At 38.4% G+C, this 27,886-nt stretch overlaps 2 protein-coding genes across 5 annotated transcripts in view; one reads left to right on the top strand and one right to left on the bottom strand.

Annotated features, from left to right (window-relative positions):
- Positions 1 to 27,886, top strand: part of LOC109937504 (collagen alpha-3(VI) chain-like) — a 747,545-nt gene that overhangs the window by 3,508 nt on the left and 716,151 nt on the right. The window lies entirely within an intron of this gene.
- The window catches only part of LOC109935532 (calcium-responsive transcription factor), a 51,759-nt gene continuing 23,873 nt past the window's right edge, over positions 1 to 27,886 (bottom strand). For 3 of the 4 annotated variants that reach the window (XM_020534170.2, XM_048599151.1, XM_048599152.1), the window contains 11 exons: positions 27,279 to 27,405; positions 25,821 to 25,905; positions 23,855 to 24,044; positions 21,541 to 21,658; positions 18,555 to 18,698; positions 15,255 to 15,494; positions 13,948 to 14,110; positions 6,226 to 6,301; positions 4,611 to 4,741; positions 1,631 to 2,006; positions 7 to 1,139 (listed from right to left, as the gene is read on the bottom strand). In XM_020534170.2, coding sequence (XP_020389759.1) covers positions 1,039 to 1,139; positions 1,631 to 2,006; positions 4,611 to 4,741; positions 6,226 to 6,301; positions 13,948 to 14,110; positions 15,255 to 15,494; positions 18,555 to 18,698; positions 21,541 to 21,658; positions 23,855 to 24,044; positions 25,821 to 25,905; positions 27,279 to 27,405 — 1,751 coding nt within the window. In that variant the 3' untranslated portion in view covers positions 7 to 1,038. Of the gene's footprint in view, positions 1,140 to 1,630; positions 2,007 to 4,610; positions 4,742 to 6,225; positions 6,302 to 13,947; positions 14,111 to 15,254; positions 15,495 to 18,554; positions 18,699 to 21,540; positions 21,659 to 23,854; positions 24,045 to 25,820; positions 25,906 to 27,278; positions 27,406 to 27,886 lie in introns of all 4 variants that reach the window. The other variant, XM_020534168.2, reaches the window with a different exon arrangement.

The raw sequence follows: 27,886 nt of genomic DNA, 5'->3' as shown, positions 1-27,886 counted from the left end.
CATTAAAAAAAATCTCAAATCACAATTTCACTGGCTTACTCGGTAAGAGCAATACAATTCTCCCAGAATTGTCTTTCCCCTCCCAACAGTCCAAGAGGGAGAGTTAATCTTCAAATACAATGTACATCTTTTTGAATAAGAGTTAAAGAAATAAAAATCTTTTTTAATTGGAATTTTGCATCTCTGGGTTCTTGCTACTTTAAGTAACGAGCAAACATTCCAATACATAGTAGTGACTGCTGCTGCTCGGAACCCAGCAAATAAGTTGGTAACAAACGTCCACTCATGTCAGGTTTCAGAAGAATACTTTCTGGTACTGAACTTCCAAGGCTTAGAGCTCAGAATTCAAACCTAATTGCATGTTCAAGCTCTGCATGCTGTATGTCCGGAAAATCCTGAGTGACTTCCTCTCTGCAGTTCTGAAGATAACATGAGACCTCAAACATGGCTCCGTTTCTGGCACCAAAGCCAGTACAAATCACTCCACATTTTCCACTGTTTCCGTACATTTGTGAATAAATATTTAGTCTGATCGGATCCAGCATGCTTTTAATTCATGTATTTTCATCAGAACTGGTACCAGCACCAGAAAAATCAATAGATAATACCAAGTGGCAGCAGCCTTGCAGTAAAATGTATACTTATGATGATCCTGATGTTGCTGGCATGGCTCCAACACCAGCTGGCAATGTGTTTTTCACGGATACATACAAGGTAGACGGTAAAACTGAGAATATTTCATTAAGCAGCTCTGAGCAGTTAATTATTGTTAATACGTTCAAATGCCCTTAATGTTCATTCTTACAAAGCAGGCTGAGCAGAAGGTTCATGCATGTGGCAAAAATGAAAAAAGTTCTCTCCTTTCAAAGCATACAAACCCATTTCCATTACTGTACTGCAAACTTCAACCCGGTCTTTGTCTGCCACCAGGACCTCTTGTATATTCCATGATAGCTCAGGAATCTCCCCGCACCAGGATGCTTAATCATTGGGAACCACCAGTTTCTTTAGTTGTATACATGAAGTGGATGAAGATCTTCAGTCTCCTGGTCCAGCTATCTCAGGCATGCAGGTCCTGGCTACAGCTAGACTCCCATCTTCAGATTCCTCTTTGATGTGGCTGATACGGCTTCCCTGAGCTACAGTAACATTGGAGGTAAAAGAAAAGTAAAGCAAAGAGCATTACTATGGATTGAAATGAAAGAAGATGCTCATTAATATCCACAAAATAAATGTAGAACATTTTTTGAACTTCCTGTTTGTGGTGTGGTATCAATCCAAAAGTACTGAATAAACTAAACAACTACATTGACCACATCAAATCCAAAAGTCGGAGTTCAGCAAAGACTATGGCACGGGGTAGTTGGGGTGAGGGTAGAGAGAGGGAATGGCAATATGGTGGCTTGAAATGATGGATGATGCTTGTTAAAATCACTTGTATTCTTAACATTTCCCAGTTACCACGAAAGGTTATCAAGTTAATACATAAAACTTTGTTGTTCTGTCCACAATGTGTTTGACCTGCTGCGTATTTCCATTATTTTCTGTTTTCAGTTAAGATCCAGAATTTTGCTTTTGTATTAAAATTTGAACACCAAATTTCAGCAACAAGTAAAACAAATGAACTTACCAACTGTGGAAGGTGATGAGGTTTCCATGATCTGTACAGGGATGGTTTGCCCAGATCCAAGCAATATCTGATGAACTCCTCTATCAACGCCTGTGTCTCCACCAACAGATGCTCCTACTGTCACCAGCTGTCCCATACTGACCATATTCTGCTCAGATACTGACACACCAACCAAGGTGGAAGCTGCAGAGTCACATTCCGACAATGAGCTGCTGAGTTGCAGAAAGTGTGCTTGACTGAAAACCTGCTGCTGCTGTGTAGTAGGGCTGCTGGTTTCTGGCACTGCGGAAGGACTGCTGATGCCTGGTTGATGGGAGTTCAATGTAACAACTGCTTGGGCTGCATCAGAAGCAAAGGCTGGCTGTAACTGTAAGCCCTTGAGAGAAAGAAAGAAAACAATTTGCAAACAGCAGGAAATGAATTACAGAAAATAACCAATGTTTTGAAAGAAATTCAATCATATAATAGAGGCATTCTTAAGGAGAAAGGTGGTTACCAGGACATAATCACATTCACATTTAGGAAAGTTCTTGCTTTGGCTGGGGTTGACTGAGGCACAATCAAGATTCACTAGATTCATGGGATATGAATGTCATCCTATAATGACAGGCTGTGCAAATTGGGCCTATAATCTCTGAAATTTAGATAAATGAAAAACAATCTCACTGAAACATATGTTTCTGAAGGGATATGACACAGGAGTCAGAGGCTGTTTTCCCTGCCAGGAAAACTAGGACACATGGACAGAGTACCAGGGTAAGAGATCAATTATTTCAGACCGAGATATGGAGAGCCACTTTTATCACTCAGAGGGTTGTGAACTTTCTGAATTCCATTATGGATGCTCCATTATCGTATACAGTTAAGATGTTTAGACTTCTGGTTGCTCAACAAATCATGGGATACAAGGGTGAGCAGGAAGGTGGAGTTGAGGCAGCTCAGCCATGATTGTATAGAATGGTGGAACAGGCTCGATGAACTGAATAGTCGACTCCTGCTCCTATTTCTTATGTTATGCTTTATATATAAGCTGAAAGGGTGAGCCAAAACCTATTAACTTACAAAGAAAAAAAACAGAACTTTTCTATACAGAGGTAAATTGGTAGAATTCTGTTCTTCACAATAGCAGAAAAGAATATCAAGGATAGTCTTCAGCAGAAGAGAGGAAAATCACGTGAACAAAAAAAAAACTATAAATGCTATTATGTGGGTGCAAGTTGCCTAAACAGCTTAGGGCAGTTGATTCCAAACTTTGGAATCAATCTGCAGAAACAGTATTTGGGGTTGCAGGTTCCCCTACCTGCCAGGTATTAGATAGCAGACACTGGAGAGACAGCTCCAAACCCATTGCATTGATCACCAAACAACAAACGGAAAGGTGGCAAGTCCAAAGTACCCAATACCTTACGAAGAGTTTCTCAAAGCAAGTGCTGAATAGGCCCAGGATGTCTGAGAACCAGCATGGCACAGACAAAGGTAGGCAAGGGCCATTCAATGACTGTCTGAGTGCAGAAAAATCTGGGAGTTTATGCAGCAGAGCCATGAAAGTGAGTGGCAGCTTCAAACTTTTCTGTTTGTTGTACAGGCACCTTATATTTGGCTGGCGACTCTGCTTCACTGTCACTGGCATGTAAATCCAAAATTGGAGTTTGCAGCAGTGGTAAAATCATGGGTATATGGTGATGAGCAAGGCACTAATTACTTTTTGTGGCTTTTTTTGGAAGGGGATTGCTGTGCGTGGGGGGTAAGGTAGAGATGAAGGAGAGGCTGATCACAATGCGAGTGGAAGCAGGCGGCAGCAGTGGTAGAAAACAGGCTGATTAGTGTGAATGGTGGATGCTTACGGCGGAAGAAAGACTGACTATTATATGAAGGGGAAAAGAGGGGAGTGCAGAGGGACTAGTTATTGAGAGTATTGGCAAACAGTCTTGTTTTAAGGGTTGAATGAGGGATAGAGAAAGGCTTCAAAGTATCTTCTACCACCAAGGGATATGGATAGCTTGATTGAAAGCTACAAGTACATTTAATAACATTTTTAATTAAGTACTTTAGAAACAAATTTTAATATGTATATGATATATTGTTTGCTGATTTATAATGCGTAAACTTGCCGCGTTACTGATCTCTAATTTTCTTTCCTGGGATGTTGACAACCCCAAGGCGAAGGTTCAGTAAAGGAGGAGAAAAAATTGTAACTGTACAGATGTCAAAACTATATACAATAATATATACAAAAAAGCTGACATTTTAAAGCACACATACAAAAACAACAATTTGCACTTACATCGTGTATTCAACAAAGCAAGCCACTCTCAGTGGTTCTGACAAAAGCAAATGCTGAGTCAAAGGATGAAAAGTTAGAAATGACCAAATTCTTATTTTCAGTAGTGTCTTAAAGGATAAAAGAGAAGAAAAACAGCAATTTAGGCTGGGAATTCCAGAACTTAGGGTCCAGAAAGTTGAAAAGATTTTCAATGGTGGGTTAAAGGAAGAGAAGTTTGCAAAAGAATTTGCAGATGGAAGAACAAAGTAGTCAGAAGGTTCTAAGGAAGGAAGAAAGAAATTACAGAAACAGGGACGAGCAATGCCTCAGAGACTTCTGAACGTAAGATTCAGTATTTGAAGTTTGAGGCTTCAGTGGACTTGGAACCAATGTAGGTCACCAAGTGCAGTGTGATAGATAATCAAGACTTGTTAAGAGGTACGATACGTAGAGCAGAGTTCTGGATAATATTATGCTTAAAGCACTTGGGACTGCAAATCAGGAGAGCATTGGAATAGTACAATTTGAATGTAACCAAAGCACGGATGACAGGTTTCAGCAGTAAATAGTCTCAAGAATTAGAATGCTAGTAATGAGTTCTGAAAGTAAGCTTTGAAGCTAGAACCTGCAAAAAAGGAACGTTATTGAAGAAATGAAAATCAGACCAGGAAAGGTGAAAATCTGTGTTTATTTTAGAAGAACAACTATTGGTCTAACCTGTAACTGTGCAAAAAGCTTTGGTTGCAGTGAGGTAAGTGAAGGTGAAAGTTGGTTTGTCTCTGGAGATAGTGTATTCACCATCTGGGCTGACTCCACCTTTGTGATGATTGAATCAGCTGTAGTACTTTCTGTGGAATGACAACACAAGAGAAAATGCATACTCCTTTTACCACTTCTAACTGTTAAAAAACATGTTTTAAGCTGCAAATTTCTTCCAAACTAGCTTGTTCCTAAGTCTGCAACAATCACGACAAGGGTCTCACCAAATGCACATTGAAAGCCAATGACAGCAACTGCCTCTCATCATGCATAAGATACAATTAAACAGTCTGTGACATAGCTATTCAAATCCATGGAACACTTTAGGATACCTAACTGAAATGGCTTGCATTCTCTGGTTAGCTTTCTGCAGTAACATTGCTGGGTAAAATCTCAATAAGCTCCACTAAAGGTAATATATTAAGGGAGTGCATTTTGTATATACTATCTTATATGGCAATTTCTACTCCAGCAACACTGAATGTAGATGTGACAGAAGCAGAACTAATCAATTAAGAGCAAATACATTTGTTTTTCATCTGATCTCTGCAGACAACATTGTGAATTTAAATTTCAGTTCAGTTTGTTATGTTCTTAAAGTTCCTTTGTTTTTGTGGAAGTGAGAGGCGATGTATAAACTTTGTCTTGAGATATCAACTTTTCTACCAAAGTGCGGAGTTCATTTATATTAGGATGGAAAGACAACATACGAGCACAGTTCAGACTGCATACATTTGTATGGTAAGTATTATTTCCTCAGATTAAAAATACTTAAATGGATGTGCAAGTTAATTGCATCAGAAATTCATTCATGCTTTTAAGATGACATAATTTAAATCACTTCCTAATAGAAGTGTCACTCCAGGGCATCACAGGATTCCCCAAGACATACCTCTGCATGGTAAACTAACCTATAGTTTCTTTACATATTACAATTAATTTTTACAGTATCATGAAGAGGTATACTTCTCTGTCTACCCACTTTGTCAGAGAATCTGCAGCACTGCAATCATTTGGAAAAAGAAAGAATTTGCATTATATATCGTCTTTTGTGATTTCAAGACGCACCAAAGCTAAAGTACTTTGTGATCATTGTTCTAATGTCAGAATTGCAACAGTCAATTTATATGTAATAAGGGTCAAAGCATAAGATGAGATAATGAACAAATACTATTTTACTGTTACTGGTGAAGAGAATGACTGTTGGACAGGATATTGTGGAAGATTTCCTTGCTGGTCTTTGAACAGTACTTTTACTCAAGAGGGCAGAAGGGAATCTCAGTTTACAGAACAGTACTCCCTCAATATTGCATAAAATTAGGAGTATGGATTAGGTGTTCAAACTTCTAGAGTGGGATTTTTTTAATTTAACGTTTAACTTTTTTACTTAAGAGGAAATATGCTACTACTCTCAATGGAGATATTATGAAAGAAACACAATCTCAATGATAATAGCTCTTTTATTCTTGCTATAGTCTTGCATTTTAATAGAGGTCATGGTAGTTATGGTCAAGTTTTATTCAACAATAAGTTTGAGACTACAATGCCATATAAAATTTGTCCCACCACTTACCATCTCCTTGTGTGGATGCAAGTGTGACTGTGACTGTCTCTGTCTGAAGACTCCCATTGGAAGCCGTCCATTGCAGCTGGAAAAATAATCTTTGCAAGTTAAACAGAAATAGATAGGAGGCAGAACAGAAGTCAATGACTCAACCATTGATGCTCATGTACAGATCACAATGAGAGCATAAGTTTGCTAACTGTTTTATATCTTAATCTTGCATCTAGGGGCAAGTGGTTTGTCCATGACATACAATTACTTTACAATTAATTAGAACACTCAAATATTTACATAGTCAAATATCATAGTCACACATAGAAAGATTCTACAACCATCAATGAGATAAATAGGGAGACTATTTGTGTGCGTGCATGGAATGTTCAAATAACGGGGGATATTTACAATTCATCTGAATCACCAAAAACAACAGACAAGACATCAGATCATAGCTGTATAATTCACCAAAATTTGTTAAAGAAAATCTTGCACTGTAAAATATTAATCTTTCAAAACCTGGAATGCCAATTATTGTTATCCACACTACTCCGCTAATCCTGTTATTTTGTTAATCCAAACAGTAATCCAACAGCATTATGTCAAGCATCATTTCAGTCAGTGGTCACAAAACGAAGAGGAGGATAAAGTGCACACAAGATCCAAGAGTGAATTAAGTTTATGTAAATCTCACGCACTTCCTAGTGGTAAGATTTTAAAAAAAAAATTTCCACAGATCAGTTGTCACAATTTTGTTTCCTTGCTTTTTTCCCCCCGTCATGCAGCTATGCAATAGCTTGGTGAATAACTTGGTATTGTACTAATAGAGTATAGATAATGTTATATTCACAAATATACTCTTTACAATAAGGTGGCCTGATTGGGTGCCATTCTCATTAAGGTTGTTTCTAGGAATACTTACAAATTCAGCTGACATGTTTAGAAAACTGTCAGTATATTTTCAATCCATTGAAGAGTATTGGATTTTGTGCCTCACGGAACTTGTTACGATTGTCTTTGGGGATTGGAGAAGCATCTCCCACAATTGGTAACTTTCTGCATTGTGCCCATTTTAGGAGATTACTTGGCTATTAGTTAGTGAGAAACACAAGTGGTTATTGTGTTCAACTGCAACACAACTATTTGGGATAGATTCTATGGACATTGATCGTTGTTATTTTCAAATGCTTGAAAGTTCATGTCTAAGAAAGGGAACCACTTCTAGAAATCAGCCAGAAAGTAGAAAACTGTTAGCTTGGCAAAGTGCAAAAGGTCAAGGATTCAGACTGCAGTCATTTTGTTCAAGTCTAGGATTTATGGTGACATTACAATTGGGCCAATGTTATCTCAGCCACTATCATTTGGTCAAATTACTAGAACTCCCTTCTAACAGGGCTGTGGGAGTACCTCAGCCGCTTGAATCACACCTTCTGAATGGAAATTAGGAATGGGCAAAAAAAAAAATGCTGGCCATACCAGAGACGCTTACAACCCATGAATGTATATTTTTTTTAAATTCTGTAGACCTGCATCTAATGCTCCAAACACAGCTAAACAAAGGAACTGTATGTTTTTCTGCCTGCACCTCAAATACACTCCTAGACAACTTCCCAACTTACATCCACTGCAAACTTAAGCTCATCTCAGATCCATATTCAAATTCACAAAGTGTTCACTCATGTCGAACAATGCATCAATTTTAAAATCTCATCTCTGTTCAAATCATGAGGCCTAGACTAATGATGAGGGTGCTGGAGTTCAAATTTCACTATAGTGCCTGAAGAATTCATATTCAATTAAACAAACAGAATCTGGAATATGATACATTACAAATCGTGACCATAATTCTACCAGATTGTCAGAGTCCTTTAGAAGAAAAAAAAAAGTCTCATCTGCGTTGGCAATATGAGACTTCAAATGCATAGCAATGTAGATGACTCTTAAGTGTCCTCTCACTAAACTAATGGTATTCAGGAAGGAAGGTTACTACCTGCTGCTTCCACCTAAATTTTAGAATTAGTCCCCCACTAACTTTTCCCACTTCTCAACATTCCTCTAAAAGTACACCTTAAAATCTACTTCTTCAATCACACTTCGGCTTTTGTTTTCAAAAATGTCGCTTCATGTCAAGTTTTGCCTGATATGCCTGTGAATTTCATTGGGTGTTTGAATATGTTAAAGGTATTTTGTACATTTATGTTGCTATTTGACCTGCTGGGTGACTGCCAGGTTTGGCTGCCTATCAAGTGTAACAAGACATTTTTGAAAATCTGGAGAACAAGATATGTCTACGTGTAATGCTACAAACCATTACCTGAGTCATGCTCTCCTACGTTATCACTGTTGCATCCTATGTGGGATGGGCAAAGTTTTGGCAGACATATCCACTAGGTCCAATATGGGATCCTTGCTCATCCGCGTTACAGGCTGGATCCCTAGCTGTAACCCTTGTACTCTGTTCACCAAACTGTATATAATCAAGTCAGCAGTCGATTTGAACCCTTACATCGAGGCCTGAGGAATTTACTGGAATGGCCACTGCTCCCCATTTTCATATCCTACTTCTCTGCCTCTTGCCTATAACAGAAGAGAATGTCATCTTACTTATTTGGGTAAAAAGGCAGCTGGCCTAAGTGACTTCCAATGATTGATGCTGACTGCTACTAATACTGACAAAGATTTCATCAAACAGATATGCAGTTTACCAATTGTAACCACATACAAAAATTAATCCTTGATAGTTGAGGATATGAAGTTGAAAGAATACTTAAATGAGTCGCTTTAAAATGCATTCCTCAGATATTCGTTTGTTTTCTTAAAATTTCTCCCTTCTTCTGAAAGCATTAAATTCTTTGCTAGTATGTGTTTCCATGGTGGCAACAGACCGGTAATATGTTGTTCAAATGGACATTCTGCATGTGTGAACCACAGTCAAATTACCACTGCAAGCTAATGCTTTTGAGAGAAATGCAGTTGATTATGTGCTCACCCAACTCTTCACATATATACTCAGCACAGATTAATAAACTAAGGGTAGGGACAGGAGCTCTGACTTAATCTCATCCTCCCAAGCTCAACATCAGTGATATCAACTGCATTGCCCTATTCCACCAGAGTTCAACTAACACAGTAAGGATGAAAAATCATATTGGCATCTTCAAGAGTGCATTGGATATTTTCTACTTTTAAAAATTAAACACTGTTTTCTGGTCAGCATCAGGGTTTCAGCCACTCTCAGCTGTAGATTTATATGATGCAATCTGATTTTTATTTTTAGGGAATGAGACAAACAAGAACAGAAAAACAGTGATCTCTCAATTAGCATCATACCAGCAACTGCTGGATTCATCTGAGAGAGGATAAAACCTTGAAAATGTTTCCCATTTGTGTCTGATTCTGTCTTGCGTGACAGTATGGAAGTGCTTCATTAAACCATATCCTGAGGTTTTTGTGCAAAATGTATTCATGGTATTGTACAGCATATATAGCCCAACCAGTTCTGGTTTGCAATTATGATCCAGTTGAGCCTTTGCCCACTTAATCTGAACTGATTTTGTCAGCATACTCCTCCATTCCCTTTCTCCCTCAATCTTATCTGCAATCTTCTATTCAACCATTCCCAGTAGTAAGAATTTCTATTACACTCTGGACAGAAAGCTTTCTTCTTAATTTCCTATTTGACTTCTTAATGATTATTTTATATCGGCAGCTCCTAATTTTGTTCCTTGTCACAAACAGAAACTGTTGAAGCGAGTAAAACTTTTTAGAATTTTGAATATTTCTATTAGGTCATCCCCCACATGAAAAGGGGTCACAAATGTTCATCCTCTGTTAACAGGGGTAACCCATATTTTTCACATTATTATTGCAAATCTTTCTTGTACCCAACACCTTGACAATTCTCCAGCAGACATCATTTCCTTTTTACCATTGCAATCATTCAGAATGTAATGTTGGGAAAATAATAAGGGCAGACAAATATGGTTTTCTTAAATTCAGAATTACCTCAGCAATCAGTGCAGACTTTTAAGTCAACTGCTTGGAACATCATCGGAATTATTCAGGGTCCGATTGATTTGGGGAGTTTGGATGGGCCATGATCTAAGCTGACATCACTAGTTTCTTCTACAAAGTTTTGGTACTGAAGCCAGATTCCAGAAAAAGACTGCAGAATCTATAAACCAACTATCAGGCTACAACGTATTGAGCTTTAAGAACTCAAGCTCATAGACATCGTCCCTCAAAACACTATGCCAGCTATGGACAACACTGGGTAGATGGTTGCATATTCATTTGAAAATCAGGTCACCAAAATGACCAAAATGTACAAAATGATCAGAGGTATAGATAGAGTAGACAGCCACAGACTTTTTCCTAAAGTGGAGGTAGCTTTTACGAGGGGACATAGTTTTAAAGTGAAAGGAGGTAGATATCGGGGAGACGTCAGAGGTAGGTTCTTTACTCAGAGTGTGGTAGGGGCGTGGAATGCATTGCCAGAGCAGGTAGTGGAGTCGGCCTCATTAGGGGCATTTAAGCAGCTATTAGATAGGCATATGGATGATAGTATAAGGAAGCGGTGGAGGTTAGATAGACCTTAGGTTTCAGGTAAAAGTTTGGCACAACATCGTGGGCCGAAGGGCTGTACTGTGCTGTACTGTTCTACGTTCTATGGTTCCTGAAGACCAAACTGCCACAAGGCTCAGTAACTACACAGATGATCTTCAATGCCTTTGAAAGACATCACAGAACAACTTTGCAGAAATTCGCACAGGTAGATGACTCTATACTAGTAACAGAAGCAGACATTTCAATGCCCTCAAAAACACAGTTATTGCATTCCACCTTGACAGGAAGAACACTAAATGCATCCTGAAACTGACCTTCCATTGCAATATTGTACAGTACCCCCATTCAGAAATATTTCAGAGTGAAGTTTGAATAACAGCACTAACATTCCAGGACCATCTGAAAAAGCGAGACACTCCAATGAAGATAATGAAGACCAACCAGGTCCAGAAACTGCCCAGCAAAAGCTGGGGAGTATCATCTGTGCTTTAGATATCAGCAACATCCCTATGTACTCCATTAGACTGGAATGGGCCAAAAGTAGCATGCTTGATTTGATGACAGACAGTTTGGTTCACCATTCACTGTTAGGTCTGGCTGGATCAGATGAAACATTAGGAAACATTGCTTTCATCGGCTGACATTGCTTTCATTTATTTCAGGATCATCCTGGAAAGCATAGATAATTTCTTACTTCTAGTATTCCCTCGTCGAAAACAATCTTTTTTAAATCCTTCCTGCCTTCTCCTCTAACTCCAACAACCCGCCTGAACAGGTTAGTTAACTGCCACGAAAATAAAGACAATACAATAACTTGGTACTGCTATTTCCTCTCCTTCCACCAGTCCACTGGACCAAACATCACCTAAAGCTCCCCCAATTAGCCCTGAACTTCTATCTTTCTTTACAATTTCTCTTCATGCCTTCTGTCATCATTTTGTCCATTAGTTGCACCTCCTTCTACATCAACACAATCCCCAGTAATGCAACCACCCAACTTTACCGCCTGGCCAATATTGTTAACAGTTGTCAAGTGTTGTCACCCTATTTTTTAAATCGGTCACTACTCCTCCCAAATTAAAAAAAAACCCATGATCATTGCAATTACTACCTAATTTCCAAACTGCCTCTCTTTCCCAGAGTCATTGAATACCGGATAGTCCACAACCATCTTTCATAGACCTGCCATAGCACTATTCTCAACCAAACTAACCATCCTCAACATTTATAACTTCTCTGCAGCCTTTAACAGTTGACCATGCCATCCTCCTCCAAAGGCCACCTGAGCCAAACTGAGTGGGACTGCAGTCAATTGCTTCAATCATTATTCATCAAATTGCAGTCAGTATATTTTCTTATTCTATTATCACAAATTCTATTACATCTGGTATAACCCAAGATCAATCCCTGACCTTCCTTCTAAGGATGACATCTCAGTGGCATCCCCTAAAAACAGAGTTAGCTTTTACAAGTACACTGACCATACCCAGCTCTCTCTCAACACCCCCTTTCTTGATTCTCTGCTGTTGAAAACGTATGAGACATTTAGTCCTGAACGAGGCATTTCATCCAATTAAATATTGAAAAGACTGAAGTCATTTACTTCAGTCCCTATTACAAATACTATACCCTTAATACAAATTCTATTCCTCTCCCTGATAACTATCTGAGGCTGATCAGACTGTTTGAAACCTCGATGATAATTTCACCCCAAGATAGAGTATCTGACCACATATCTATACCATAACTAGGATTTTCCAGGTAACATTGTCCGATTCACCTTTGCCTCAACTCATATCCTGTTACAACACTCATTCATGCCTTTGTTACTTCTAGATATTTTCTAATCAACCAGTTCAGAGATGTTATTATACACCTCTAGAGCAAGTGGTACTTGAATCCAGTTCTCCTAGTTCAGAGATAGGGACACCACTATTGCACCACAAAAGCCCTATCTTTATTCTTTCTTGACTGGATTCCCATATTCTGCCTACTGTAATAATCTTGATAATATGCAAACTCTGCTCCTGCATTGCCACATGACTCATAATTGACTGGTAGCTTGACAAGCCTCGATTTTAAATTTTCTTATTTTTAGGTCTCTCCACGTCTTGCCACTCCCTATCTCTATTACCTCTTCCAACCTCACAATCCTCTGAGGTATCTGCACTCATCTAATTTTGGCCTTTTGAATATTCTCAATTTTAATTATTCCAACATTGTTCCCTAAGCTCTGGAATTCCCTTCGCACCTCTCTTCCTCCTTGAAGGCAGTCCTTCCTTCAAGACATTTCTAAAGGTACTTCCATTGGTACTCACATTAAAGATACTGTACAAATAGAAGTTTGTTTTTATTCTTGGTTGATATCATCCAAGTGAAGATGTGGAAGTGCCAGTGTTGGACTGGGGTGGACAAAGTCAAAAATCACACAACACCAGGTTATAGTCCAACAGGTTTATCTGAAATCACAATCCAAGCAAACACTAATTTGGTATGTCACTGGAATCCTCAAGTCAAATCCAACACTTTAAATGCCCGCGCTGTTGCTTCCCTCATCTATTTGACATGACGCTATCATCCTCCACTAAGCCAGGCTTATTGGAGAAAAAGTATCTCAAACAAATACTTTCTGTAAGAATCAACACCAAAAGGTCCCTGGTTTTGCTGTGTTGTGCATGTCACAGACAACCCTAAACCAAACAATAGCAGGCGTGAAAACATGGTCCTTGAATGGAAAATTCAAAATGCTCCTGTGGACATCCAGAACTAACCATGGAACAGTCAACAACTCAATCCCCAATTCATAAACATGGAGGTGACATCACAGCAGTAGAGTATGGACATTGAAGCAATTGTATGTTTTAACTACCTAAATGCAAATTATAGATGCTGCTGTACGCCTGTACAACAGCCATAAAATAGTTTCAAACAATATTTTGCTTAAGTGAAAAAACGTGAGAACTAAACAAAACACCTCAACAAATTAAATGAGGGCATTAATTAGCCAAAAAGACCTATAACCAGTGATAAAAATTCTCAGGTCTAATGCAGAAGTACAAGTCTGCTGCCGGTGACACAAATGGAGCACAGAAGACCGTCACACCCACCCATTCCCCTGCTCCAGGTCAAATAGTTAACGGCACACTGAATAAAAAAAAACATATATCTTACCGCTGCAGTCATTGATCCGGATATATACTCCAGCTCGCCTCTCTGTAGTGCTAATTGTGCTTCGTGGATGTGGTTTTTGATGTCATTGACAGTTGGAAAGAAGGAGAGATTGTGTCTTTCAGGAACATCATCAGGTTTAAATAATTCTCTTTCCACAAACTTTCTGCAAGAAAAACAGATGATCAAACACAGCCCAGATTATTGCATCAAATAAGACAGTTCAATACTTCAACATCAGATAATGAAACAACATTACAGTCTGTCCACAGTGGTGACAAATACCAAGTCGACAAGACCTAAAGTGAAAAACACAGTTCATCCTGACACAACAAATGTAATCATGATCAAATAGAACACCATCTTAGGTTCAATAGGCTGCCTATAGCCAAATAAAAGTGAACAATATTTCAAAATTATTAACAACTAACAAATTGGATAATAACTGGCTGGATGTGCATTTATTTGACTGATTATGAATTCTCCTGTTTTGATTTTAGTACAGTTGGTGGACAAAACATAACCGATTGTGAGGAAACAGTTCATTTCAGAGTAGCCAATAATTGTTAACTCTGATTTTTTTTTCTCCTGAATGTGTTATTTGTCAGAGAGTCCTAATCCTAGAATTCCCTCCTCAATTACATAGAAGACATGAGCAACAGGGATTGGATGATGTTGGCTCAGCATCACTTTCTCAAGGACAACTAGGAACGTGCAAAAAACGTTGATCTTGCAGGGATGCTGATGTCCCATGAATGACTTTTTTAAAAAATCAGTTGCGTGGCTTTTAATCCATATTTCTCACAATGCAAGGGTCATTACTTTCTTCCAATCGCTTCCTCCACCACTCAAATGGCATCAGAACTTTATGTAAATGAAAATCATCAGGAAACAAAATGTAAACATTTTGAATCACATTTCCATGCATGTGCCTTTAAAAATAAATCTTGTTCACAATAAAATCCACTTTAACATAAATTATAAATTCAATTCCTAAGCATGCCTAGGAACCCTAGACTTCTACTGAAGGTAAAATATAAAAGAATGATTAAAAATATAACAGCAAAAAATGACAATTCACAAGTCATTTATCTGAAAATCTTAAAGCTGGTTCAGCTGCCTTTTGTATTGTGACTATGGAAAATAAGCTGCCACTTCCATTTAATAATACAAGTCTTCTGTATAACTCCGGATAGTTATTAACATGGAATTCTTTACATTATGTGGTGACATAAAACTTTGCATTATTGCACTGATTTATAAATACATTTTCTTTTTGAAGCAAAACTTTGTGTACACCAAAAACAAACCTTAACTGCTTCCGGACCATGTACACCTGGTCAATTCCCTGAGCGACCAGTTCTCTAATCTTCTCAGTAACACGTGGGTGTAGACGCGAAGGCAATATCCCATTTTCATCCATCATTCCAACATCGTCCTCTTCAACAGAAACAAATGATGGTGGGGGTGGTGGTGGAGGCGTTGGTAAATAAGAACCATCTTGATCATGGTACTGGTGAGCTTGTGGTGTGGGTAACTGTACATACCACCTGTGGCAACATGAACATTGTCAATAACACTGTGGGTAAAACCCATCAGTGGTCAGTACAGAATTCTGGGAACAACACCCAGTGCGATCAGCCCCATGTTAGAGTCCCTATAAATCTTAAATAATTTCATCAGCTCACCTACAGACTGAAAGAGATTGACAATTGCAATCATTTGGAAAAGAGGAGTGTGATCTTTTCAAATTCTTAAGAGAATATGACCCTTGTGATACAAAGATGTGGACTCAAATATGATTAAATGTAATAGTTCCCATCTCTAACCTAAGCAAAGGTTTCTTATGCTCCATGAAGCAATTTTGAAAATATTTTTAAAAATAGCAGTTGTTGGATTACTCCAAATGAAACAGGCCATGCAGAATAAAAGTCAGAGGACATGACAGGTCACTGCATTGTTACAGTCATGGCACAGGCAAGTGGGATTTGGATTCCTGGAATATTGGAACAAGTTTTGTGTTCAAGCATGACTGGTTGCACAAACACAGAAGTGGTGTCAATATCTTAGTGGGCAAGTTAATTAGTGCTATTGGGGCGATTTAAATTCGTTCAATCAGGAGCTGGGCACTATTATATAGTATAACAAGTAGACACCCAAGTGTGCAGAGGACCGGGGGAAAACAGTTAAAAAACATATTTAGGAGATATCATGAAAACTACAAAGAGCTTCAAGATTACAGTGTGCAAGCATGTAAATGCACAAATATGATTTGATGAGCTGCAGGTACAAATATGATGGACTGATGATAAATGAGACCTGACCCAAGAGAGAATTGGATGTTTAGTAGTCATTGGCATAAGGGATTTAGGAAAGAAGGGGTTAGGAAAGTCAGTTAAGTTGCATTACACTGCTAGAAATAACCCTCGAAGGGTCAAATCAAGGATTTGAAGTTAACAAACAATATGGGAACATAACACTATTTGGTGTACTTAAGAGACTGTCAAATAGTGGCAAATGAGTTGAAGGAACATATTTGCAAAAACGTTACTGAGAAATGCATGACCTAAAGAGAAGTGTTAACGCATAACTTTAACCAACTATTATTGAATGGTATAGTTGTTGAGTCATTGAGTCATAAACTCGAACAACATGGAAACAGACCCTTCAGTCCAACCAGTCCATGCCAACCATTTTGCCAAACTAAACTAGTCCCACTTGCCTGCGCTTGGCCAATATCCGTCTAAACATTTCTAATTCATGTACTTATCCAAATGTATCACTTCCTCTTGAAGTTCATTCCACACACGAACCACTGTGTTAAAAAAAAAATTGCCCCATATGTCTTTTTTAGATCTTTCTCCTCTCACCTTCAAAATATTCCTCCTAGTCTTGAAATTCCCCATCCCAAGGAAAAGACACCTGCCATTCACCTTAGCTACACCCCTGGGATAATGATAGTTTTTTTCTTGGTTCATTAATGTTGGAGTCGAATCATATTGCCGTGGCTCTGGAATCAGATATAGGTCAGATTGTGTACAGATGGCAGCTTTTCTTCCTTAAAAGGACATTAGCAACCAGAATGGTTTTCACAACAGTTCGTCAATTTCCAGTATTCTAGACACAACTCACCATTCCATTCTAGTTTCTATATAAATTGCTGAATTTAAATTTCCAAGTCACTAGAGTGAAATTTGAGCTCAGCTGTGGGGGTCATTAATCAAGGCCTTTTTTCTAAAGAAAAATTATGGGACATCGGCAGCGCAAGCAAGGCCAACAGTTCTGAGCAAGTGTCACCAGACCTAAAATGTTAACTCTGAATTTTCTTCTTCACAGATGCTGCCAGACCTTGAGGTTTTCCAGCAACTTCTCTTTGTGTTCAAGGCCAACATTCGTTATCCATTCCCAACTGCTCTTGAATGGAGTAATTTACTAGGCCGTTTCAGAGGCCAGTTAAATCAAACATATTTCTGTGGGTCTGGAGTCACATGAAGGCCAGAGGGACAGATTACTTTTCCTAAAGGACATTAACGAATCAGAAGGGTAGGTTTGGACAATGATGATCACAAAACCGAGACTAGCTTTCATCTCAAGTTCATTAACTGAATTTAAGCTCATGTCAATGGTGCAATTTGAACCCATGTCCCCAGAACATTAACCTGGGCCTATGGATTAATAGTTCAGCCCTTAACTACAGTACCCAATGAAAAATACACATGGGATGAAAACCTTACCTTTTGCCTAGAATCCCAAGTAAGGCTTTTTAGTCTGAATTGTTAGTGGTGGTGCTGGCAGTAGTGGAGAAGGGAGATATACAGAATTTTGCACCACCAGTCTCTGGTCCCACAGCACTCCAGGCCATTCCCCTGCAGGTGATAGAGCAACCTACCGGCAAGCAGCTTGTAGTCTATTAAGCCACTGAAGGTCGACAGACACCTGTAAATTGAGACTGACTAGGATTTTCAAGTTGGCGCATCAAGCAGGCCTAGCGGTCTCCTGCCAGCTTAGGTGCTGCAGCAGCAGCAATGGTCACAATGAGGAGAGACTGACCACCATAGTGCTGGCCTAGTTGCAAAGGGTATTTATTTTAAGTGTGGAAGAAGTTGGAGAAAGGGCAGCTCCATCTGGGGGAGTCTTCTCCCTCACTTATTCACCATGGCAACTTGTTGCTACTTTCAAGCTGGAAGGCCTATTAGATTCCCCAGCTAAAGGGCCCACCAGCCATCCTTAATTGGATGGTAAGCCTGCCTTTTGGTCACTTAAGGGTTATAACAGAGAAAAGCGCAACAGATGTTTGTTTTCCACAACGTGTAGGCATCTGTCCTCATTTGAGCCTGACTGCAGGGTTCAGAAGTCCACAGTAAAACCCTGCCCCTCATTTTAGAAAATTGCAATTGAAAGTTAAAATCTTCCCCCAAACAACTTTTTTTTTTAGTCCTTAAAGCCCTCATATACATATGAATTACATAATGATATCAGAAGACTTTAAATAACAATCAAGGGTTTAACAAAATAAATGATGAGTCAAATGAAGTAACGGATGGCTATGAATGAAAATTCCAGTAAACTAATCATAGACCAATTCTCTTCCACACATGCAAAATTTCTACCTGACAACTCCTCCTACATCAAATCCATTTTTCTTCAACATATTGAAGGCCTTTTCCTGTTCTTGTCGAATAATCTTCTTATCGATCTTAGGATCTGTGGGAACCCTGTATTCTGGAAATTTCCGCACTTTTTTAATGTAGATCCTGGAGCATAATAAAAAAAAACCAGATAAGTTGCATTCTGAAATAGTAACAACAGTTCTTTAAAACGGTCTTAGTTTTTATTTTTCTTTAAAACAATTTACCTACTTTTGTAATCAACCTGATCAGAGATGTTAGTACATTTGAGGCGGCACGGTGACTCAATGGTTAGCACTGCTGCCTCACAGTGCCAGCAACCTGGGTTCGATTCCACCCTCGGGCGACTGTCTGTGCGGAGTTTGCACATTCTCCCTGTGTCTGCATGGGTTTCCTCCTGTTTCCTCCCACAGTCCAAAGACGTTCAGGTTAGGTAAACTGGCCATACTAAATTGCCCATAGTGTTCAGGGATGTGTAGATTAGGTCAGTTACAGGGGAATGGGTCTGGGTGGGATGGTCTGATGTTCGGTGTGGATTTTTTGGGCCAAAGGGCTTGTTTCCAAACTGTAGGGATTCTATGATTTTACACCTCTGGGGCAGGTAGGACTTGATTCCAGGCCTCCTGGTCCAGGATAGAACACTATTACTGCACAATAAAGTTATCAGGGGTTGTGAACAGAATTAACAGGGGACAAAGTCTCTTAAATATTTTCGAAATTGAGAAAGCATGTATACATCCTTCTGGTGTTGTGCAAAGGTTCTTCAAATGACATATCAGTTTTCATCTTGCGCCTTAAATTGTGGCTTCAGTGGAAGGATGGCCTTATTATGTGCTTGGTTAGGTTTAGATCATTAGCTCACCATATGAGGTTGATGTTTGTAAACATTTTTAATACAACTAAATAAACTTTAAAGGGCTGTTCTGCCTAGACCTTTGAATGTGGCGTGAACCTTCAATCAACTTTGAAACACTGATTATTTCTCTTCCCCCCACCGCCCCCCTCAATCAATTGTACACCTAAATATGTTTGTCTAAGAGAGTATTTGGATATCAAATTATTTAACTTATTAAATTTCAGTTCTTAAAATTCAGAAATCTGAAACTAGGTGTTGCAAGAAATTTAAATACTTGGGCAATGTAAAAATAAAACACAGGATGATGCTCTAGCAAGTTTCACCGTATGATCTATTCAACTACAGATGAAGTTCACTCGACCAGATAATCAGAAAAAAATTTGGTGAGAGAATTGTCACGAGAACATTGCAAAGTATGCCACGGCTTTGATTCATTAATGTAGCAGCATTCGTGATAAACAAATATCCAAAAAAGCATGAGAGACAGGCAACTTTTCAACACTCTACAAACTTGGCTCCATGACAGTTGGATCGATTCATTGAAGACAAGTTGAAAAACCTCAACTTGACCCTCTTGCAAGCAATTAACAAATTTATTATTGTAACTTTGCATTAATTATTTACAAGTGAATCGCTGGTTAGGTCAATTTAATGGGAAATAAGAATCTACCACATAATTTATGACTGGAATTTCAAAACAGGATAGTCATTAAAAGTTCCCTTCTATGAAGTCAAATTTACAATCTGCCAGGTGGGATTTGAATTTGTGATCTTTGAGTTGCAGCTTCAGTAAAATAACCATTACACTTTGGTTACTCAATAAATGTCATGGAACTATAATTCTCCCAAGGTCCCCTCCATGTCACTCACAATCTTAACTTGAATGTACAACACCATCATTATGGCTGGATTAATATCTCAGAATTGCCTATTTTACAAGAGCCACAAGGGCTGGTGAGATTCAGGCAGCTTTCCACAAACAGATTCTCAAAGCAATGAGGAACATTAGTAAACACAGCCTTGCACGGTTGTCTCCATTCTAAGGACAAGAAGAACTACTTGCGGATGAAGCTGTGGAATAGGGCTCGAACTCAGAATCTTGTGACTCAGAAGTGACCATTACCAAATAAGCCGCTCCTGATTTAAGAATTTTAAAAATCAACATATTTCTTGACCAGGAGCCAATGGAAGCCAGCCAGGTGAAGGAGGCTGGTATGAATCAAGACAGCTGAAGCATGGTTTTGGGCAACCTCACACTTATAGAGGATAGAAAGCAAGATCACAGTCAAAGATGCGCTGCAAATGTCAAGTCTAAAGGCAGAAAATACATGAATCAGCAGCGTATGAGCTGTGACAGCAGCTCGAGTGCTGATGTTATGGAGGTGAAAAACATGATCTTAGCGAATATGCAGTCAGATGTTCATCTCAAGGTCATAAGCATCCATAAAATCATGAACAGACTGGTTCAAGCTCAGATGGGTGGCAGAGAGAGAGAGAGAGAGAGAGAGAAAAACAAAAAGAGAGATCACACGAGAGAGACAAGGAGAGGAAGAGGGATGAAGCTGCTAACCCAGCAATAGAGTTGGGAGCTAGGACTGCAAACAATATCTTCTGTCTCCCAAAATTTAACTGGAGAAAATTTCTGCTCAGCCAGCACTGGATATTGGCTCAGCAGTCTGATAAGTTAGCAACGTTGGGATAATATTCAATTTGACATACTCAATAAAAGCAGTGAATGTAGCAAGCTATTTCCAGTCTTTGTGCTACACTGCATTTAAGTAGATTCCAGCAGTCCACAAAAGTTGTCGTTTCAGACAATATTAAAAAACCAAAAGAACTGGAGATGCTGTAAATCAGAAACAAAAACAGAAGTTGCTGGAAAAGCTCAGCAGATCTGGTAGCATCTGTGAAAAGAAATCAGAGTTAACTTTTCAGGTCCAGCGACCCTTCCTCAGAACAGCAGGGCAGCCTTCTAAGGAAGGGTCACCGGACCCGAAACTTTAACTTTGATTTCTCTTTATAAATGCTGCCTGACCCACTGAGCTTTTCCAGCGACTTCTGTTTTTGTTAAACTATATATATTTATTTGTATTATTCAAACAGGATTCTTACCGTGCAGCACAGGTTGCCTTATAATACTGATTTGAGATGCTCTCTTGTTCTATTTTCTTAGGTTGAACTCCTTTGCGCCTTGGTCCAAATTGGCACTCCATGACAATAGCCCTGCTTCCTGTAAGGAGCATATGTACATGGTGAGCCAAATTACACTCTCCTAAAATCTGTAAACTGAAAACAACAGCTGGCTTAAAATTAGTGTTGCCAGAAAGCACAAACATGAAGGTGTAACACTTGCCCAAGCTTTATCATAAAAATATTGCCCCCCAGGGGTTACAGAAAGGATTGACAGCAATGTTAAAAGCCTTTAGAGGAGGCACCCAACCCCTTCACACATTGCATCAAAATGTTGTTCCAATCCAAGGGATTACAAAGGCTGGAAACCTGAAATAAAAGCAGAAAGTTCCAGAAACACTCAGGTTTGGCAACATCTATACAGAAAGCAACAATTAATATTTTAGGTCTAGGTGCTCTTGTGAAAGATCACAGACTTGTAACATTAACTGTTTCCCTCTTCACAGAACCTGCCAGACCTGCTGAACACTTCCAACATTTTCTGTTTTCATTCCCTTCTCCCACAGGTACTTATCTAACTTCTTCTTAAAAACGAAATAGCCTGTGAAGCATTTTGGTTTTTAACCAAATGCCAGTAAATTCTATGATCATTTTTTCTACTTTGCTAATTTCAATTTCACAACTTGTCCTGATGAGATTTGAACGATTTGGTTATTAGTTAAATATCATAACTACAATACCACTGGACATTTAGCAAACTGTAAAATGCTGTCACAAAAAATTAAGCACTAATATTTTAATACTATAGAGTGATTGAATGAAAACAGCTTTCAAATACTGTGCCAAAGGAACACACTTTACATTTTGCAAATTATTGCAGCGTCAGTCTCATCTGTAGGCCAAGGAACAATAATATCAGCAAACAAAATTCAACACCATATCCAGATTTCAATTAGGAACATTACATTTCAAAAAAAAAAAGGCTCACATCTTAGAATGACGAAGTCAGAAAGAAAGCAAGAGTGGCTCTGGCATCAATTTCTTTTTAAACATTTATCAATGTAGCAATTCTGCTACAAGACTAGAACTTAATACTTTCACTCAAGAAGGGATAAGTAGCAACTATAGACTAGTCAGCCTAATACTAGCAATAGTCTTAATCAAATACTTACTTGGAAGGATGTAATATTAAGTAAGGACAGTTGTTTGCGAAAGTCAAGATACGTGTGGCCAAACTGCAACAAACCATGCATGTTTGATTTTCAAAACTTCTCACAAGCTCCCATGTAAGTGGCTTAACTAGGGAGTGAGGTTACCTCTGAGCAACTCAAGAGGGGACATAGTGAGGACAGTAAACTAAGCAATCATACTTCAGATGATGCTTACTTTTGAGAAAAATGAGATGATGTGTTTTGGAATTTAGAAAAATGAGAAGAAATTCACACAAAATGGCAAATTTTAAGGGATTAAATAGCAAAGACACCCAGGGGTCCAGACAGACATTTTTAATGGACAGTAGTAAAGCTAATTAAATAAATACACATTTAAAATATAGGTGCTAATGTGTAATGCAAACAGTAATGTTAAACCTACTAAAAGAAATTTAGATTGTGATAAACAAAAATTGCATCAATTAAGTCTACGCATCCCACTTTAGTAAGGATGGCAAAAGTATGGAAGAGATTCACTAGAATAATCCTGGAGAAGCTTCAATTATGAAATTTGGACCTTTTATTGCCCCAAAGCAGAATAAAAAGATTTAAATGAAATCTGATAGGATCATTTGAAATAAGTACTTTTGATAAGGTTAAAATAAAAACTGAATTTCACTGAAGGGGTGAGTTGGTTAAAATCAGGCCCAACTGAATGATGGAAAGGTATAGGTAACTTCTTTTTCATGTAAATTATATGAACATACCAAAAACAGTTATGGAAGTAGCATACATAAGTTTTATGGGGAAGTAGGCAACTATTTGAAAAGTAAACATTTACAGATGACAGCTCGTGCAAAGAACCGGCACAATCACAATGAGCTAAACAATTTCCTACAGGATTATACAAACTGCCCTCTGGTTGTACTCTAAGTCAAAGCTAACATGGGCAAAAGCCAAGATCTCTACTGTTTAGGTATACGAACGAAGATGGAACAGGAAGAATTCCAGTAAAGTGAGTGAAAATACATTAAGTGGGCCAGGAGGATTAAAACAAATTCTACACATATTTAGTTACCCAATAACTGTCAACAAAATCTCTCTAGCGGAAAGCAATTATTTCCAAACAAGTAGCCTATCCTGACCTGCATTGACGAATGGGATTCCGTCATATGGTACATATTGAGATTTCCACATCAGCCGAGTGGCAGGTTTAGCAGGGCTTGGAGACTGTCGTGTTCCCCAAACACTTTGTGTTTGCTGCTTGTGAACAGTTAATACATTTTCCAATTCAGTTTCACTCTCACAATACCCACGATAGGAGTCTCCAATTTTCTGAAATAATGAACACATTAGTGAGCAATTAAGACAATTACATAAGACAAATGTAGAGAGTGCTGGAGAAACTCAGCAGGTCTGGCAGCATCTAACAGAAAGAGAGAGATATAGCGTTAATGTTTTGAGTTTTTCTATGCTCCATGTTTTCTTCTTGTTGGCCTCCACTCCTTCCATCATCACTAACTTCAAAGTTGCAGTTTGATGATATCAGGCAGTGAGTTGTTCTACTCAGTTTATACTTCTGCATTTTATATTCAGTTCTAATCACTGAGCTACAATAATCATAGAAAGCAGAAAGGGAAGCAATTCTTCATCTCACAACAGCAACTTGGCTGATCCCGCTGCCCTGTCCTCACTTTGCCCATAGTCCAATTTTTTTTTTTTCTTGGTCTTCAAATACTTAGCAAATTTTCTTTTGAAAACTGTGACTGAATCTGTCTCCACTAAACACTCAAACAGTGCAATCCAATCCTAATTGTTTGCTGAGTAAAAATTGTTTCCTTATCTCATCTTCAATTCTTTTGCCAGGAGCTTTCAAGTGCTCTGTGATCTGCAAATTTTGAAATTGTGCGCAGTAGAATAATCTAAATAGTGCTCTGCAATTAAATGATGGGAGGGCTCCTTACAGCGATATAAAATGCTAAATACAGTAGATGAGATTAATCTTTAGCATTATTTTGATTTAAGTCATGCCCACAGGACAGAACAACAAGTCCAAACTGGTCAAAGGCAAGTTAAGGACCGGTATCAAAAAGCTCTTCTCAAACAACATAATATACCATCATGGGGAGGCACCAATCTTGAAATGCCATTACAAAGGAGGTCAGATATTTTGAACGAATAAAACAGACGCCCAAAAATCTTCACCCTCAACTGTATTCTTGTGACTGCCATGAAATGCTCTCTTTCAGTTTGCCTAGCTTGAGTGACAGTAGTTTAAGCCCTATGATCACACAGGGACTGTTTGGGAAGATAAACCACAAAGACAAAAACTACAGATAACTATAATCATACTGACAACCCAGCATCAATTTTATAAAATATTATGCTTCCGGTTTGCATCGAAATTTCTAATTGCATGGTGAAACCAATGTACATCACATATTTAACTATCCACTTTAGTTGTGAAGCACCTTTATATAACAGCATAAACTGTCAGATTGCTTTTAAATGAGGGATAGGGAAAATGATAATATTGCCTCACTGTTGCTCGTCCCACAACAGGGGTTCAGAACCACACTTCAGGCTAATTACAGATAGTGCATGGTCAACGAGGGCCAGAGCAGTATCCAAATCCAGCAACAAAATTTCAGAATCAATTTTTAGTGAAGAGCAGAGTGCTCTTCTCCCTTGGTACAGAATATGCAGAAACATGAAATGAATTTTGTCAATCTGTATTAAAAACAGAAAATGCTAGAGGAACATAAAGTATCTGAAAGAGAATAAGTCTCTCCTAAAACATTAAACTTTTCTCAGAATTTTTCCACTTTTCAAATTTATTTTTATGAATAAATTACATTCTCTTATATCACTTTTGTTGTTTGCTTTACTTGTGGTACTGAGCTGTTAATGAAAATCTGTACTCTCCTGAGCAGTACTTACACTTTTAATTGCAATTTTAGATTTGATCTTGCAATGAAATGCAGCTTATTTGATCCCCTCAAGAGTATATATTGATCATAACAAAAAGTACTTGAAAGTAAACATTACTGAAATTAAAATCAATATGTAGCAATATCCACAAATAAAACAGATATGCAAGTGCTAATCAACCTCACAGCTTCGGAGTCGTCGGGCCCAGGCAGGGGTGTTGTTTGGCAGTGGCTGTAGTGGGACAGGAAAATTATCTTCAACCATTCTGAAACACAAAAAAAGGACGATATTTAAAGCACTTAGTTACATGATTCCTGTGAGTAGCACTGCAGCCTTTAGAACACTTCCTTAAATGTCCCTCTTTGGAAGCAGAGCCTTTGAATATTGTTGAGGCAACAGTAGCTCATTTATTGGTAAGAAAGGAGTGAATGACTATCAGAGGTAGGCAGGGAGGTGGAGCTGAGTTTACAAACAGATCAGCCATGATTATGTTAAATGGCAGAGGAAGCTCAATGAATCAGATGCCTATTCCTACTCTTATACCTTCTGTCTGTGTATAATTGTCAAGACAGGTACACCCTCATTTAATTTTTATACCTGGATGTAGAGCTGTTGTAAAAAGTAATGATGCTTCCAGAAAGGAGGCCATTCAGCTTGTTAGCACATCCAGCATTATACCTTGAATTTCTGAGATAATGCTTCAGAGTAAAATTGCTAAGGTTTTCTTTTAAATTGGTAAAATTAGAATCAAGATAGAGCCTGCCTTCAATTACAGTGGTAAATAGTTTAAGACTTTGATAAACTTGTAATTTTTAAGCTACTTCATCAGTGTCAAAGAAAATTAGGTTTTGGCTCTAGCATTCTTTTTAAAAATTTTCTTTGATTTACTGCTATTGAGACAATTAACAGGGCAGCTGCTTGCAAGAGTTCCTACATAGCTTTTTTTCTGACTGATTTTTAAAACTTAGCCACCTCTGATGTTAAATCAACTGGCCAGAAAAAAAAGAATGTCACATCTGTCACTTTCCAATTCTCTGCCACTGTTCCCACCTAGGAACAATTGGAGGATTATGAAAAGACTTTCTAGGGACCTGGGATGAAAACAATTTGAAGCAGGCAACTTTTTGCAGTCTTAATGTAGCCACCTTTTCCAGTGCATCTTTGCACATCATTTTCATTCCATCCATTTTTACTGCCACCTTCACATCTACCACTATTTTGTCAACATCCTCTTTGCACTTACTAAGTATTCCTAACATGCCCTGAACCTCAGTGCAATGCATCACTTCTTTGTCCTTAACAGACACCACCCGAACTTTTACTAGCCACAGACTATTTACAGGATTTCCTTTTATGAAATTCTGTCCTTGTATTCCACTTGACTGTCTTATTTTCCTCACCTTTTTTCAACTTATTGTATTTGACTTGATTCTTATTTGAAAAATTCATCTAACACACATCAAAATGGCTCTTTGCCTGCGTCATCATGCTTTCCACCTCACTCATTATTCAAGGGGCTTTTGCTTTTCTGCATTTCCCTCTTATTGAACAATACCTAACTTGTAACCAAAACATCATGTTCTCAAGGCCACCCAATTTTTTGTTAACTTTTCCAGTCAAATTTTGGTTCATACACACCTGAGTGAGGTCTTTTTGGGCAAAGTTAACGAAGAGGGTGGGTGCAAAACGTAGCCACTGTTGTCTGCTATCGCTGCTACAGTCACTGTCTGAAGTTCATCACTTATCTGTTTGTCATCTGTTGCATCTGGCAAAAAAAATTAACTCTTATGAAATTCAATCAAACGGCATATCCTTCATGTAATACACAGCAGATACAATGAATACAGTGGATGTCTCAAGAAACTTGGGGGTTCAGGTGCATCAACCTTTGAAATGTCATGAACAGGTGCAGAAAGTAATCAAGACTAGTGGAATTCTTTATATCTCGAGGACTGAAGTCACAAGGACACAGAATTTCTGCTGCAGCAGCTATACAAAACCCTGGTTAGACTTGGAGTACTGAGTAGATCTGGGCACCACACCTTAGGATGGATATTTTGGCCTCGAAGGGAGCACAATAAATGTTTACAAGAACGACACTTGGATTTCAGGGGTTAAAGTAATGAGGAGAAATTATACAAATATGGCCTGTTTTGTTTCAAATTTAGAAGTTAAAGGATGATTTGATTGAAGTCTGCTACAGGAAAAATGTTGTGAAACTTGAAAGGGTTCAGAAAAGACTTACA

Source organism: Rhincodon typus, chromosome 7 (genome assembly GCF_021869965.1).
Source record: "Rhincodon typus isolate 14 chromosome 7, sRhiTyp1.1, whole genome shotgun sequence".
Taxonomy (NCBI): domain Eukaryota; kingdom Metazoa; phylum Chordata; class Chondrichthyes; order Orectolobiformes; family Rhincodontidae; genus Rhincodon; species Rhincodon typus.
The sequence above is the reverse complement of the archived record's forward strand: the minus strand, read 5'-3'. Positions and strand labels throughout refer to the sequence as shown.